General features: G+C 43.1%; 1 protein-coding gene across 1 annotated transcript in view; it reads right to left on the reverse strand.

Moving 5' to 3' along the window:
- Positions 1 to 17612, reverse strand: part of TENM4 (teneurin transmembrane protein 4) — a 342526-nt gene that overhangs the window by 21226 nt on the left and 303688 nt on the right. Inside the window, exons 23-24 of the mRNA XM_053934325.1 lie at positions 6504 to 6676; positions 2791 to 3026 (exon numbers count right to left, since the gene is read on the reverse strand). Of these exons, the coding sequence (XP_053790300.1) occupies positions 2791 to 3026; positions 6504 to 6676 (409 nt within the window). The remainder of the gene's footprint in view (positions 1 to 2790; positions 3027 to 6503; positions 6677 to 17612) is intronic.

Genomic DNA, 17612 nt, shown 5'->3' on the forward strand with positions numbered 1-17612 from the left:
CTTTCTCACTCCATGTCTGACCCTCTCTCTCTCGCCCCAGGGGCTGGTGCCATCTTTTATATCACACATTATGTACTATATATTTATAGTTTTTCCCCAATGCCTATTACCTATATTGAACAGTGGCTTACTACTCTAAACCAATCTGTGAGTGCCAACATCACCAAGAACATGGAGGATAGGAAGGAGAAAGAAGGAGAAGAGGGCACACCCAAATCCCTCCATTTTAGAACTTCTGAACCCCATGTACAAAACTCAGACCCCTCTGTACAAGGCCTAAAACCTCCCTGTACAGCACTCAAAAATCCTTCCTTTCACTTTGTGACTACTTCTATTATAATATCTAAACTTTTGTGATTTCTTGTTCTTCCTGCAAGGTTGGTAAATTGTTCTATGGATCAAATTCAAAACCACTGGGGTTTCTGGCTGCCTGCCAGGGTCTCAGATGCTTCTGACCTGGACCCAGAACATCCAAGAGTGTCTGAGGGACACCTTGGGTTCCGACACACATATAGCAGAAAATGGTAACATTTCCCAAAATGAACAAAAACATGTTGAATTTAACTTTCCTAAGTTTCTCTCCTGATAGGGAAAGCAGCAATTATTGGTGTGAGGGAAGAGGGGAACATCACACAGAGAGTACGTTAAATGTTGTGCAATCCCCAGGGAGGCAATTAGCACCTTGCAGGTTTTTGTAGAAGGGGTGCAGATGCTGCCATGCATGCACAGACACAGAGCTTAAAACATCTAGTACACCCTTAACAACTTTGAACCCCTGAACACAGCCATAACTGAGTCCTTTGACCATGTAAGATGCACTTCTGATTCACTAGAAGGGTCTTGATATGCTCAAAATGCTGGCAGATTTATAGGGATACCAGCAACTAGCCTGAAAATTCATTTTGCAAGTGTTTTTACAACTGTAGTACAATATAAAACACAGACACATTCTGTGTTTGAATCTACTGCAGAAAATTTGGGAGATAAAAACTGGTATGGGCAGCTGAGCTGTGTCTAAATGAGTGGAAACTGTTTTGAACACCAAATAGCTGTGACCCAGCTGCAGATTTCAGAAGGCCCTCTCTTTTCAGAAAAAGACCTTTCTGAAAATTTAATCAGTTATTGAAATGAAATGAAATGAAATGAAATGAAATGAAATGAACCCCCCAAGACAAACCCAACAAAAAAGCGTGGTGACAGCTGATCTGCAAATACACAGCAGTTCACACTGAAAGAGCAGCTTCAGCTTTCATTGCTGTTTGCATTTTTTCTTCTGGTGACAAAATATGAGGCTATCGACGCATGGGGAAAAGAACAGAGGCTGGGGTAGAGAGATTGAAGAGAAATACTTGACAAGTGTGAGCGAGGAGAGACAGGAAATATCACACCAAAGTGGCAGGGGTCATGTAGCAGGGAACAGGGAGAGGTGAAGAGCAAGGACTGGGAAACACATATCCTGAAACCAGAGCATTGATATTTACTGCCAAGTTTAAGTGTGAATAAATAGCTGCAGTCCTTTGCTGTGGTGGCATTACACAGCACTAAGCATTTTTCTCAGAGGGTCTGAATTTGCCAGGTGCTGAGCAGCTTCCCAGGAACTGTTCATCAGCCTGTGACTCTGAGACTAGCAAGGTACAGGGTGAGTGCACAGGACTTGCTATTACAAGTTCCCAGCTTTGCCAGCAGTTAGCAGATGAATTACAGCTTATTGGGCAAGATCTTTAAACAGCCCTGACAAGTATGAGGTGCATTGTGCGGAACAATGTTTTCAAAACACATCAGTCTCAAGCACAGAAAAGTCTGGGCACTCCTGGAGGGAGAGTACTGTCAGGCTGGAGCTGCTTGTAACAATTCAGGGAACAATAGCAATTGTGGTGCAATGCTGTGTGAGCCCAGTTCTTCAACAGGTTCAAAGACTAGCAATTTCAGGAATCCAGACTTTTTTTCTGAGGTTTTCCAGTGAACACTATTCCCAGAATCATTGAATGGCTTGGGTAGGAGGGGGCCTTAAAGATCTAATTCCAACCTCCCTGCCATGGGCATGGTCACTTTCCATTAGACAAGGCTCCTCAGAGCCCCATCCAACCTGGCCTTGAACACTTCCAGGGTTGGAGCAGCCACATCATCCTTGGGTGGCCTGTGCCAGTGTCTCATCAGCCTCACAGTCAAGAATTTCTTCCTAATATCTAATCCAAACCATCTTTTTTCCAGTTTGAATTAATTCCCCCTTGCCCTGTAACTCTATGCCCTTGTCCTAAGCTCCTCTCCAGCTCTCTTGGAGCCCCTTTAGGTAATGTAAGGTGCTCCGAGGTCTCTCTGGAGCCTTCTTTTCTTCAGACTAAACAACCCCAGCTGTCTCAGCTCATCCTGACATGCTTAGAAGGCTTTCAGTGCTCTGCTCTATGACTGCCAGCAGCACAGGCAGAAAACACCTGCACTATCTGGTGTGGTATTTTATAGTTATGACTGTCCCTGGCTTGCTTAAACAGCCTGAGATGATGGTTAAACCTGTGGTGTCTGATGGGAGGTCACACATTCCCAGTGATGCAGAGGACTGGTAGGGAGATCAGCAGCACCACCTTTGAAGGCTAAGGGAACATCAGCACATAAGGAGACATGATATACTACAGTCATAAAGGTTATGTCACTGAGGGTGAACAGACAATTTTTTGTCCTGCAGCTCCATCCCTCTTGCAGACAATACAAAGCATACCCATCCCTTTCTGCCATGAGACTGGGGACAGATGAGATGGGAAGTGGAGGCTAAAAGTGCTCGTGGTTCTCACTTACCCTCAGCCGACGTCCAAAGACAGTGACCTGCCCTCTCGCTTGCTCCTTCCTCTGCCTCCACTCCACGAGGTTGAGGCCATTGTCGATGGGCAGGGTGACATTCCTCTTCCCCACCGTGGGGTTGACGGTGCCAGCCAGCAGATGCGGCTCAGTCTGCAGGGCCACCTCCATGCCATTGGCGAGCATCAGTCTGAGGGAGCCATCAGCACCGATGTAGTAGCTGTTTCGGACTTGGTCTGAAGACAGAAAAGAGTTCTTTGCTTATCTTTGATGATACAGCTCCAGCTCTTTGCTTGCTCCCTCATCTAGGCCGCATGAGCATTTGAGATGGTTGTAACCAAATGCACTCTGTTACTCACCTGTCCCACTCAACGGGAGCAAAACATCAGTTTCATGAGGGAAAGTAAACATGGACAATTGCTTTTTCATTTGGATGAGATTTGGCCCCTCATATTCTTGCAGAAAGTCTTGTGCAGGTTAAAAAAGTGAAAAAACTGTGTAATCCTCACCAAAGGATGCAGGTTCAAACCTCTTCCTCTAGGCTAAAATACTGTGTGGTGAGATATTTGTTTTAAATCAGTCTGACTGCAAACTTTCCATGCTTTTACATCCTAAAGATCTTAATTTCACAACAGTATATGAGAAAGTGGGGCCACCTACTTTCCTCAGCTCATTCACCGTCTCACAAGTGACAGGAAATTGCACAGCAAGTTAATGCTAACCAGCTCCCCAAACAACAGCCAAATCCTTTCCCTTGAGAAAGCTTTCAGGAGGCAACTGAAGTCCTCATGTTTGGAGAGAAAGCAGAAGCATTAAGCTCCCACACATCTCTATACATCTGGCCTCCACTAGCTCATGAAAGATCAGATTTTGAGGCCAGTATTTGGGAATTCAGGATCCGAACAGAAGAGCAATCTCTCTTCTACATCCTTCAGGAATCAGGCAGGCTAAAAGCCCATCCTTTGAATCTCCAGCTGGCATTTATCTCCGCAGAGAGTAGCTCATGAAGGGTAAGAAAGCATGAGACTTACTCAGTGAAGAATGGCTTTAAAACATATTATACAAACACTGCCTTATCTGAAGCTCCTCAAAAGCTGGAAAATATTACCATTTCTGTCTCCCAGGCTGCCATATACTCTTAATTGTGAATAAAAACACCCACTGAAAATTCCTATTAAGTGTTTTTCCTTTCTGAGGCAAGCTGGGTTTTGTTCACTAGTTGCCCTGCCATAGCCCAGCAGGAAACAAGATCACAGTGAAATTACCATTTCTTGTCCCCAAGAAATAGATCAGCGAAGAACACAGTTTGGTATAGTTAGGGAAGGAAATGTGACACCAACTGGTCCTTTTTTATGTGGGTCTCATCCTGCTCCTGTGGTAGCCAGCTGGAGATCTGCCACAGAGACCTCAGCAGAACCACCGCTCAACTTTACACAGCAGTGATAATGAAACTGCTGGGGCACAGGATTGATCCACGGCAGTGGATCCACAATGCAGATCCAAGTATTTTAGCTCTACCATTGAGTATGTAAGTAGATGGTCTTTGACACAGACTCCAGCCAGATCAAATCCCCTCCCTGCTTGAGTCTGCAAATGGAGAGAAGGGCCAGCCAATTGGCTGCCACATCTTTCTTAGATGTGTGGTTTGACACTAAAGTATTAGGAGATGTGCTTTAAATCAAATCAGTGAAATATCCCTGAACAGTGAATATATTCCTCCCTCTTTTTTCCTTCACCAGGAAGCAGAGGAAGGCTTGAAGGTTTACATGAAATTAATCAGACACATGATGTTCCCTTTGTGTTACATAAGCACCACAGAAGGGTTATTGTCACCAGTGCTGTGGTACAGTGTGGGTAATGTAAATCCTCTACTTTCAACATTTTCCCAAGAGTAGACTCTTCCCTGGCTCTGGAAGGTATTTCTCAAGGGCTACATGAAATTCATGGGCTGTTGAATGCTGTATTTTAGGCTGCTTTGGCTCTAGGGCACTACTGCCCTACTTTGGCATTGAACAAATGCACACTTTGTCACTAGTCCAGAAGACAAAATCCTACTGGAGTGTTGATGTGCATGTTGTAGAAGGTCCTAAATCCATCCTACAGGAATTTGCAATCTTCTGAATCTGCAATCTTCTCAGATCTCACCTGTTCACAGTGTGATCCGGCTTTCCTGAAAGGTTCACCAAGAATTTGGTTCACCAAGACACCTCTTCTGCAACATTATCCAGATCTTTGTTTTAAGTGAGTTTCTTCAGATGCAACCAGTTTCATAATTCTGTACTTCTGAAGATAGTTAAGCTGTTTGTAATTCTGCATGTCCTAATGGCCAGAATGTCCCTGTGCCGGAGGGCAGGACAATGACAGAATTGACTGTGGCATCATTATGTAACTGTGCCTTCAGTGCAGAGTGTATAAATCACACAGTCAATTTTGTCACTAAAGGGCCCCCAACAGTGGGCTCTATTGATTAATTAGGCTCTTGAGGTAAAGCCAACCTCATGTCTGTGCTGTTGTCACACAATGTGAGTGAGTGAGATGGGGTCAGGTAGGTTGCATCTGTCTTACAGGCTCAAGTAAAGAATAAGAAAGTCATGGTGTGTTCCTATAGGACAGCTTGAGGGGGTTGGAACCCTCCTAGCTGCCCTCTCCAGAAGGGTAAAAGCAGTGTTTCAGGCATAGCAGGCACCTTCTTTTAGGAAAGGTTGATGTTGTTACAGACAGGGAGGGGGAAGGAAATTGTATCCCAGAGATGTGGGAATAAATGTCATTCTGGAACATGCTTGCCCCACTTGGAGGAGTTTGTTCCTCACAAGGAGAAAAAATATTTCACACCCCACTGTAATCAGTCACAAATAGAGTGAATGAGATCTGGGGAGTAAAGAAAGCAGAGTCTGAAAGTTCCTTCCCTTTCCCCAAGCCCCAGGGAACAGGTGTGATAACTCATCCTGATCCTAAAAAGGCTTCAGTTTTCAGAACCCGGAGATCCAGGCTGGCACTGTTCGTGTAGTATAGGTTCTGCCACTACCAGCATGCCAGCATAGTGTTCCCCTGCTATTTATTCCTCTTTTATTTCCCACTTTATTCCCTTTTTCTCTACCTAATCGGTCCTCTGCTTCCCACCTTCCTACCACAGGCACAACTGTGCTCATTTCCCACAGCCATAAACTGGTCCCACCAGTCCCTCCTGTCCACTTCTCTTTTGTGCCTCTCCACATGACCTCTTAGCTCACAGACCCAAAAGGTCTGGGCACAGGGATGGTCATTTTTCTGGATGCTTCCTTATGAATGCTTGAAACACCAGTTAACAAAGAATCAGATCTCCAGCAACCAGCTGGAAGCCTGTTCCAGAAGGAGAGGAACTGTTAAGTCAGAAGCCATTATGAGACTGAAGCAAAAAAGGGTTGGCTGGAATTGTGGCTTGATTTATGCAACCCCTTTAGTTACAACAATAATGGTAATGATGATGGAGGACTGTGCTGCACGAGCCTGCATGGCAAGGGACTGGCTGGGAACAGAGCAGAAAAACAGCTGCAGAGCATCCACTGTGCTAGGGAATGAGGCTAAGTAGGTGTGAGTATGTGTCTGTACCAGCATGTGGGGAGCTCTGGTGCACTGAGAATGCTGATTTTTGGTGCTGGGATTATCAAGACGATGCCTGTTTCCTGATCCATTGTGTGCAGTTTGGTCAGGAAAGGGATGCTGGCCCAACTCACCTTGGAGCAGGGTGTAGAAGGCCCCCGATGCTGACAAATTGGTTGTTATTGTAACATCATCCTTGCTGGAGGTTTCTACCTGGACATGCACAGAGCTGTCAGTATCGCTGCGGAAGCTGCTCACTTGGCCAGTAGGGAAGGTCACGTTGGTCAGGCGGCCAAAGCTGTCGTATCTGAAAATGAGAATGTAATGAAGTCAACAGCATCAACAGAGGATGAATTATTCTATAAAGCAGAGACCAATTCTTCAAGTCATCATCCAGATTTTTCAGAGAGAAAAATGCACTGTCACTCTTTCAGACAGTCTTGATTTTTTTTGTCCTCATGAGAAGAAAATCACAGATTTTAGCTGAAGAAATTGAAGCAAAGATTAGAAAATTACTAAATACATATTAGCTTGTATTTTAACAATATTTTTCCAACACTCCTCACCTGCACTATGCTTCTTGTTTACAAGAGTAACTTCATTTCCCATCTACTATGCTGTGACTTACAGAAAAGCACTGGTCTGTGCATCCTGTCTAGCAGAACTAGGAATTTCTGAAGACCATCACCTGATTTGTCTGGTTGTGTCCTGAGCTCAGCAATTTATTTTATTTTTTTTCTCTATCTAATTTTAAAAAGCTAAATATTAATGTAGCGGCAAGGACCATATTGGCCACATCAGGTAGAGAACTGTCCTTTGTGAACATGGTGTAGAGTCCTGAGTACAGCTGAACCCCCGTGTCTACCTTTTACTGTTCCTAGGACCATATGGAAGGACTGATTTAAAAGTGTAAAAAAGCAGACCAGTTTTCACCCCTACTGTGTCCTTGGCCTTTCTAATGAGGAATCAACATAAGCACCATCTGGGAAGGTTTCTGTGATGTGGACACCTATGTACCAGGGCCCAGGTAAAATAAGCTTTATACACACAGGCCCCACAGCAGTTAACAAGCTGGGGGAGTTATTTTTTGGTAAAAAGAGAAACAGACATAGACAGTCTAGAGCCCTCCTGAGTTAAGAGAGCAAACACGTCATTATGCCTCCCATCTGTGGCATTAGAAAAAGGTTCACAGACTCAAAAGGCTGGCAAAGGACCTTTGCAGTGAGGTTATTGTAGTTGAAATGGAGAACAATAGGGAACTCTACTGGCTAATCTCTGGAGGGCTGTTGGACCTTCTGATGAGAGGGACCTTAATGGAAGGGGTATTTAAATACTTAGGGAGAAACAGAAAAATTCCAGCAAATCAATCAGGGATAAATATTTGACTTTTTTCAAGTCCTGCCCACAACTCTTTTAATAATGATTTATATGAAACTAAGTACATTATGAAAATGTATCACTTGGGGATGCAAAGTAAATGGTGGGCAAGCAGAGAGGTCTTGTTCTCCTGTGCTACCCATTGGTGAGCCTTTGATGGAATGCAGTGTCCAGTGAAGGGCACCATTCCTCAGAATGACAAAGTAATGTAAATTATACATTAAGGATAACAAGCTTAGGAAACCTGATGTAAGAGGCAAAGCCAAAATAAAAAAGTTTGTTCAGAAAAGGGGAAACAAGGAAGTGGGAAAATGCCACCCTAACAACAGGTATTCTGAAGAGGATAATAATAAATTGCTTATCATGTCTACTGAGGATGTGACAAAAAGTAAATGGAAACAATGACAATTCAGATTAGAAGCTGTAGAATATTTTCGAGGCCCATGGTTGCTCCAAGCAGAGGAGCAGATGGAGCACTGGAAACCCCACTGTCCAACTCTTTTAAGGATAAGTTAGAATAATGTCTTAGAGGGGATCTGGAAACAGATGATCAGACCTTGGAGGGAGCAGATGGTTGAGGAGCTCTTGATGCTTTTTTTTGGGACTACTCTGAGCTGGGGAATAAGAAAATACACTCCATCTAATAACAAAACCCAGAAACCAAGCAAAAACCCAAGGAGAAGAGGGGAGTGGAGGGGAAGGGGTGGTGTGGGGGGAGGGCAGGGCAGGGCAAGGCAAGGCAGGTCAAGGCAAACATGAAGTACTCTTGAACTGCATCTAATGAGAGACCCATGAGCAGTCACTGGACTGGCTCTGCACTACACAGAGAAAAATTTGCTTCCTCTTCTACTCTCATTTTTCCAGATTCTAACACAGTGCTGGTACTTCACTTTTGAAATATGGTGGCAGTGATTTGTTGTGAGAAAGTGCTGGTTGAAAAGATGTTTTTTGCCCAAGTTTAATATTTGGGTTATAGTGACTAAGTGGATGACCTCATTGCAAATCTCTGCATCCCTCAGGTTTGGAGACATCATCACTTGAGGCTTTTCTTGCCCACTGAGCAGAAGGGGAGGTAGTAAGATAGAAGAAAGCAATTGCCCTCCAGAGTCATCCTCTCAGTCATGGATTATCCAAGCCTTGCCCTTTCCCTCAGATATCCTGGCAATCAATCAGCCACTTGTAAAATGGAAAAGAAAGGGGAAAAAAAAAAACAAACCAAGAAAAACTTAAAAACAGGACTGCATTGCAGGAGTTTGGCAGAGATCAGTTAAAGCTTTTCCAAGCAGCTAGCAGCACACAGCCTGGATCTGAGCTGCATCCATGCAAGACCCAGAACTAAAGTGCTCCCAGTACCAAACAATTTACTTCAGATTTGTGGCTGCCCTGTTTGCACTGAGACAAATGTGTTTTGCTTGTACTGTCTCCAGTCACCTGCACATCTCCTCCTAAACCAGCATGTGAATCTTAAACAGGAAACATCACAGGCAGTCTCTTTACCCCATCTACTGAGACAAGACACAAGGGATATGATTTAGTCTCTTCTCTGAGCAGAGAAAACATTGTTATCACTGAAGGTGTGTTGTGTAACACCCCAAATTCGTCCTACCACAACATCAATAGTCCTATATATATAAATCAGTCTGAACTGTAAGGGTAGAATTAAGTTTGGAAACGTTCTGAAATTTCAGTAAGATGAATCTGAATTTGGCATCTCTGACTTGGTGGATTAGTAGATGTGAGTGATTTATTTCTACTGCTTAATTTAGATTTTAAAAATGAGCTGCTCCTAAAAGTAAGCCTGATTCACCTCCTAAAAGTAATGTCACAAATCTAGATGTGTTGCACTGAAGTCCAGTGGATGAGTTTGGTGTAACAGGAGTATAAAAGGAAGCAGGTCTGCAGGTTAGGGAAATAAGGAGTGCAAAAGCCAGGAGCAGGCAGAGAGCTTGTTCATGGGATAAATGCTGAGTCAGTGTCCTGTGAGTCACAGCTTTTTATCCTAATTGAATGGCTCTCAGAAAAATCCTGAGAGTGAGCACAAAACCTTTGCTCCATGCAAGTCCTACTTACATGCTCTAAAGAAAGCCTCAAAACGCTGTGGATACTCAGTTTAACAGCCCCCAGCAGCAGCAGCCAACTCCTTATATTCATCAAATCACAGAGAAAGAAATTGGTTTGGGGTGAAGGGGACCTTACAGATCATCTTGTTTCACCCACTTCACCTTGGGCCAGGACACCTTCCACAAGTTCACAAGATTGCTCTGAGCCCCATCCAACCTGGCCTTGTGTTGTATTGTGTTTTTATATTTCTGTAGCAGTTCTGTAATGGTTTGCCCCTTCACCCCCCATTTTCTCCCAAGGTTCCACCCTGAGCTTTCCTGCCTTTTCCTCAATGCCAATCTCCCTGAAAATGCTCTGTCACTCCCCTGTCCCCTCCCTGGTACCCTGTCCCATCACTCGGCTCCCCATCTTGCTCTCCCAGAATCTTCCACCTTGGGCGTCGAGTGAGTGGACAAGGGCCAGGGCTCCCTCCTTTAAACTTCCTCTATTGGTTTATGTATCTGTCTATCCTTCTGCCTTCCACTCCCCCAAATCCCCCCATTGGTGAAGGGGCGTCCCTTCCCTCTGGTTACTGCCCTGGTACTTAAGATGTTGTGAAAGCCTCGAAGGCGCTTTCGGCTGTCAGATGCTCTGGCCTTCGGAGCTCAGATTAAAACTGAGACTGATTCCCCAGCCTTGAGTTGGCTCCCTTATTGTCTCCTCAGACGTCACCTCTTCTCCATACAAGGCAGACAGCGTAGCGCTCTGTCTTAGCCGCTCCCTGAATCTCTTTGAGACACAGGGGAGTGTCCCCTGCAGCTGCCGGGCAGGCGAAGCCAGGGAGCTTCAGGGTGGGCATGGCGGCAGCCTTGAACACATCCAGAGATGGGGCAGCCAGATCTCTTAGCAACCTGTGCCAGTGCCTCACCACACATAGTGAAGAATTTCTTCCTATCATCTACTCTAAAACCTACCCTCATTCAGTTTAAAGCCATTCCCCCTTGTCTTAATGAAGGATGCTCTGACTAAAAGGCAAGTAGCGCCTTTTTATATAATATTATGTAGTGTAAAATAAATATTATTTTATATAGTATTTCTGTAGAGCCTTCTTAGTAATATTTTTATAATATTCCTGGACCTCAAGCTTCTAGTACCCTCACAAATGGTTCTCTGCCTTTGCTGGGCAAATAAATAATATTTGCAAATAGGCAACTGGAGAAATCTGCCAGTAACATTTCCTTGTGCAAATTAGGTTAAAATGCCAAGAAAAAAAAGAATGAAAGAGTGTGATGGCACTTAGACCTCTGTGCACACATTTCTCTTGTAAAGTCAAAATTACTAAGTACAATACACATAATTTACATGGTTACATTTTTACAGGTGTACAAAACTCACAGTACTTCATCAAGAGCAAGGACTTCCATTTGGGACTTTGGATCCTGAAAAACAAGGCTCCTTTTGGGCCAGAACAGTCTGGAATGATCTGCTGGAACTGGTTTAAGATGTCTGCAGAAGTACATTAGACTTTTGGCACATCCTTAGTCACCCCATTAACCTCCTTCAGAAGGAACTAGGACCATCTGTGTTTTCTGCATGTGCAGGAGCTGTTGCACCTCTCTGCCCAGCAGCCAGACAGAGACCTGCCAAGGACTGGCTTTGGGGGGGACAGCTTACTGATTTGCAGCTGCAAGGAGGTCCTGCCTTACAAAGGAAGAAAAATGAGAAGGTGGAACAATTAGACCGTTCCATTTTTATTATTATTTTTAACTGGTGACAGATGAAGTGCAAAATGCTCATGTCCAGACTAAAGCTCCTTTTAGCACTGTGGTGGCAATGCAAATGGAGGTGTGGGAAGCCCATTAGCAGGAACACACACAGTGTTTTCTTCTTGGCAAGCACTTATTTTTCTATTTTCTGTTTTTACTCAGAACTACAGCATTGCCCCCCCCTTTTCCCTGATTTAGCTCACACAACACATACCTGTCACATACCCACAGTCTCCCAGGAATGTGAAGACTTGCACATCCCAGAGATAATATGCTTAACAAGTCAAATGTGCCGGTTCCTTCCACCTCTGCTTTCAGCCCTATAAAGACCCTTACAGGGCACACCTCAGCTTGGAGAGGAAGGCCAAGCAACTGCTCTTATGTAGCTGCAGGTGTGCCCTGGTATTTGCAGTAACATAAATCTCTTCTAGTCACCTCATTTTGCAGCTAAGCTGCCTAGCCTGTTTCCACAGCATTGGGATTTAGGGCTGGGCCAGTTTTCATCACAGCCTAAGACTTCTGTGTTCTCCAAATGCTCTGAAAGCCCCAGAATTAAGGAAATACTGAAGCATGGGAGTGCACACAGCAGCCACTTGGAGCAATGAATCCATCACCTGCTAACACAGCTGCTGCCTCCCATTCAAACCTGCTGCAAAGCCTCAGCACTTACAATTACAGTGGCAATTATTAGGCCAGGAAAGGAAACCATTGCCATCCATTCCCAATTGGAAACGTACTTAGCTAAGGTTCAATGCACAGAATTAAAATGGTATTTGGTGCTTATGAGGTCTAATTGTTGGCTTGTAAACATTCAGAGCTTTCATTTATCACATTGCCATTGTGTACAGACCTGGACCTTGGGAATTAAAGAGCATCCTAAGTACCATCTATTCAGAAATCAATTTATTGCCTGAGTTTCTGCGTTTCCTCATTTTAGCTTCTTCACATTTTATCAGCCTTTTAAAACACAAGTCAAATCAGAAAAAACTCACTATAATAATATTGCATTTAGTGCCAAAGTGTCTAAATGGACCTTGCAAACTATATTTTGCATATGATTATACCAATGTGCACCCAGTGCCTCTTAACAAGCTCGCCTCATCCCAATTTTTCAAACAACATTAAACACAACATTAAAAATAAATCTATAATAGACAAACCGATAATGCTCAAAAATGTATGAAGGCAAGTCCTCTCCCTAATGACCAAAGGCCAGGTTGTGGTCATAGTCTGCTGAATTTTCCGACTGCCCAAAAAAGAAGACGAAGATCTCTTTCTAGTTTTTATGATACTCATAATTCCCTTGGTTCTCAACTAAACTTTGCTATCAGGCATTCATTTCAGGGCAGGGCAGTGGCTCAAAATGTGACCTCCCAACTTAGTGAGGGTACTGGAGAACTGCTATTTTATCATGGCACTTACTGGTGTTTCAATGCAACTTTGTCAGAGGAACAATAATGAGAATCACATCATTTTATAATGTAGAATTTGTGGAACAAATGGAACCAAGAAATCTTGCTAAGAGGAGGGAAGACAAAAGCCAAAGGTGTTTCTCATACTCCAGTCTGCTGCGAGAGTAGAATAAGACCCTCACTTGAACTACACTAAATCAAATCCTGTAAAACTCTGTGTATGACCTGATAAATCACAGGCACACAGACCAGGGCACTGCCTTTGGCACTAAAAGCTGCTGGTGCTGGGGTGGGACCTCTGCTGAGCCTTGGGGGTCACTGGGAAGCTATTCAAGGCCCTCCTGCATGCTCAGTCCAGCTGGTTCCTATGTTCCATCCCTTACAGTGTGTGAGGTTTGGCAGAATTTGGTTCTCTGTAAAACAGCCTCCAGTGTTAAGGGGTCGAAGCTCCCCTTACCACTCATCTGAAGATCTGGCTCCATGAGACGCTTTGCCCTCCAGACAGCTGTGAGCCACTTCTTGGGGAGTCCGTGAAAAGGTTTTGAATTTCTGGGCTTGGCTGGAGCAATGTGTAAGTGTTTGAGTCAGTATGGGAGGAGGCGACCTTCAAAACTAATTGGGCACACAAAGGACCTAAGTAAAAGAGCCTCATCTGGGCTAAATAATGCATAGAAGGTTTGACTTTGGCTCAGAGGGAAATTGAATTAATGTACGGTGATAACATCTTGGTGAACTAATCAAGATAATTGCCGTATTCTTGATTTAAACAAATCCATTAATAAAAATTTCCGGATTCTGAAGCAGACAAACAGAAACTGCTAAGAAACTCTGTAAAGGCTGGTAGCAATTTTTTCAGGTCAAGTTGAAAAGCAGCAACAACAAAGCAGCAAGTAGTCACACAGCATCTTTTGTCTTTTACTGGAGGAGCTGAACAAGAAGTCGTTTCCCTGGCTGAGTTTCCAGATCAACTTCCTTTGCTGCTGATTATCTCTGTTACTGTCACCAGTTCAATGGGAAGAAAAGTCTTTAATCCAGTTACTGGACAAGCTGAGCTGCATTGCATTAACTGACAGCTAATGTCAAGCCCATGGCAGGGGCAGGAAAGGTCTATACAATGCTAAAACCCTCAAAGTAGTCATAGACAGGTCTTTGGAGACAGGCTAATTACTGGGGAGCTAAGTTTCACTCTCAAAAAGGGAAACTGCATACCATTATACACTGAGTCTTACTCAAGAGCTAAACCTGATAAAACAGGATTGTTAGAGCAGGCTTGGGTGTAGGACGTGTGCAAGGAAGAGCTGTAAGTGCTGTGAGTGAGCCTGCCACTGCCTGAAGCCAGCACTGGTCTCTTTTCCCACAGAAATGAATGGACAATATGCCAGTCCAGCATGAAGCCTTGGAGGACCTGGATTCCCTGGTGTACCCTGGAAACAGACCTCCAGTACTGCATCAGTACATCCTGCCTCCTTCCCTCCTTTCCAGAGTCACACCAATGTGCTCACATGTCAGAGCTCTTTGCAGCCTTATGGTAAAGGCTAAGAAATGCCCTGGTAAGAACAGCACCTGCAGAAGAACCAGAGATGCTGGCTGTGTTGGCTGGAACTAGATGTTCTTTAAGGTCCCTTCCAAACCAAGCCATACTATGATACTGTGATTCCATGATGAACACGTAGTGATGCCACTCTCACAATACCACTGCTCTATCATGTTGGGTTTCTGATTTATGCTCCTTTGTAGACAGTCAGGTGAAATGTAAATCTTTTGAGGATGTTCATAATAGGGCCACTGGTTCAGTGTAAACTTGCCAGCTGGATTTACTTTACTCTTAACTTTTTAGGCAGCAGTGTCCGGTTTGCCCTGGCCCACAAACAGCTATTGTGTGCTGTGAGAAACATGAAACTTTTCCTCAGAGTCAGATTTTATGCCTTTATCTCTTTGGCCATGAGCAAAACAGAAACATGAACTTCACTGTTCCCCCCAGTCAGGACTGAAAACTCCTTTAGAGCACCTTCTAGCCACTCATGTTCACAGGAATCCTCTAAACCACTTAAGCCTTCCCAATGTACATTTACAGATGTTCTGCTAGAGAAACCAATAACATGAAGGTAGTGGATGTTGATTTTATTTGGTTTACACCATCTTCTTCAGCTTCTTTGATAACAAGGAATTTAGACTTCATCCTGCCATGCCTGCACTCATCTCTGCAGCTTGTGTTTCAGTCATGCAAATCCTCTCTCTGGTGAGATTATAAGAAAGGCATCAGAGTCCTGAACTAAGATACCAAAAAATAGAGAATATACTGCTTTCATGGTTGGTTACTCTACCAGTTAAATCATCAGCCTTACAAAATCACACCTTCTTGTCAACTTGAATTTCTCTAGCTTTGTTTTCCAGCCCCATATCCTTCTCAAGTCCCTCTCTAGGTGAGAACTTTGGCTGACATGTTGTGATCTGGATACTCCCCAGTCTCTTTCATACTGAGATAACTCGATCAAGTCTTGTTCTCCCCATGAATGAATTTTTGAAGAGTTTTTCTGCCCAGCCTTCGATTTCCACTGTTCTTCATAAACTGTGTTTTTATGAGCTGACAATATTAGTCACATCAACAATGTACAGGGAAAAAATCAGCTTCCTACTAGCCACTACAAATAGAGTGTGATGAGTAAATGTATTCATTTAGTTTGTCTATCCAAGCAACAAGTTAGACAGATTTGCCATGGAATCATGTGAGAATCACACTGAAGACTTGATGCTTTGCTACAACTTTGAGAGCCAAGGCTCAGCCCACTTACATGTGTACCCGGCCATCAGACTTTACAAGAATATATTTTGTTTAAATGAAACTTAATTTAACAAGCAATTGAAATATTTGACTCTTATTTCATATTCTAATTTTATCAGTCTGATTTTATATTCTTTCCCTGGTTACACATGCAAAACCTGGACAGAATCAATCCCTCTAATTCACTGATCTGCCTTCCAAGTCCCTAGTAGATAGGACAGGACAGGACAGGACAGGATTAGGATAGGATAGGATAGGATAAGATAGGATAGGATAGGATAGGATAGGATAGGATAGGATAGGATAGGATAGGATAGGATAGGATAGGATAGGATAGGATAGGGTAGGATGGCATGAAAAAGAATAGTCTTCAATTCAAGCATGGAAGATTTAGGCTGAGCATATAAAAAAAGCTTTCTAACAGTAACAATAATATACCTAAATACATTGTTATCACTAACAATATTTATAAATAACTCAGATGACTGATAGGATCCATTTTACCAAACTGTAGACATCTGCAACGTAAACATTTGTATCTGAACTCATCATTCTCTACGACCTTTGCAAAGATAAACTTTCAGAATACAACTCTTCTCATCTTAAAGGAAGTACCTGACATAACTCATAAGAAACTCACCTGGAATGGGCCTGTTTCTCTCCACCTGCCTGTAAAGGGAGGCTGAAATAACTAATTCAGATATAGACTTTTACCCTGTAGTTTTATATAGTTGCATCAGAAACTGTCAGGAACAGTTAAACAGAGGTAAGTGATCACAGGTTTGGATGAGGTATTTCTGAAGGCACAGTCACAATTCTATATTCAGTGATGCTGTGCTATCACACAGTGTTGACTTGCTCTAGTCAAGGTTTTCATAGTCCAGTCACTAGAGAATACTGTCTTCCATTTAGCTCTAAAAAGCTTTCTTAGGAGTCTTCTGAAGTGCATAAAAGGACCAGAATGATGACTTTCAACAAATGCTCTATTTTGTTGGACAGCAAGAAATAATGGATCACTATTATAAATATATCCATAGAACAAGTTGGTTTTGAGATTTTGTCTTGTTTTATCTCCTTTATATTTTCAGTTGCACTTTAAAATAAAAGATTATGTTTGAGAGATAAATCTGACCATTATTAGCTGTAATGCTTAGTTTGCTTCACTGTCTCTGGCTGCATCTGTTTTCAAGCACAGGAACTACTGGGTTCTTTGCAAAAAGAAAATACGTCCTTCATTTAGCACAATGGTCCTGACAATATAGCTGGCTTTCACTCCAGTGGAGAAAAACACCTTCTTTTTCCTCCCTAAGGCCTTCCTCAAGCAAATTCAATATAAGAGATGGAGAATATAAACTTGGATTCACTGAGGAATATTGCTACAGTAATTGCAAGCAGAACATTGATGAAATGCTAATAACATTTCAAAAGATTCATCCCAGAGTTTCCATCAGTTCTTTTCAAGGCAAGAGCAGGAGCAGTGAGTATTAAGCAAAGAAATTTGAAACTGGGCCTGGAACATTTTAAGGAGAAAACCAAAGCAACCACATGTCAACACACAGATATGTGGGTTTAGCCACCTTTCCTTTCCTGAACCCCCTTTTTTCTCAACAATTTCTTTGTTTGTCATCTTGGGAACTGTCTATTCTATCCAAATTGGATTCTTACAATGGGTCTATTATTATGGCATCTGAACACTTCCATGTAACCATTCAAACCAGGTGGGAAATGATGCACTTAAAGGAGCATTTCAAACAGGTTACACTTGCAAATAAAAATTAAACTAAGGAAGAGGGAGGGGAAAGAGCTCTCAACAGCAGGATGACTCCTTCTAGGTGCTCTTCACCTAGTTATCTATCTTTGTCCTTT

Source organism: Vidua chalybeata, chromosome 2 (assembly GCF_026979565.1).
Source record: "Vidua chalybeata isolate OUT-0048 chromosome 2, bVidCha1 merged haplotype, whole genome shotgun sequence".
Taxonomy (NCBI): Eukaryota; Metazoa; Chordata; class Aves; order Passeriformes; family Viduidae; genus Vidua; species Vidua chalybeata.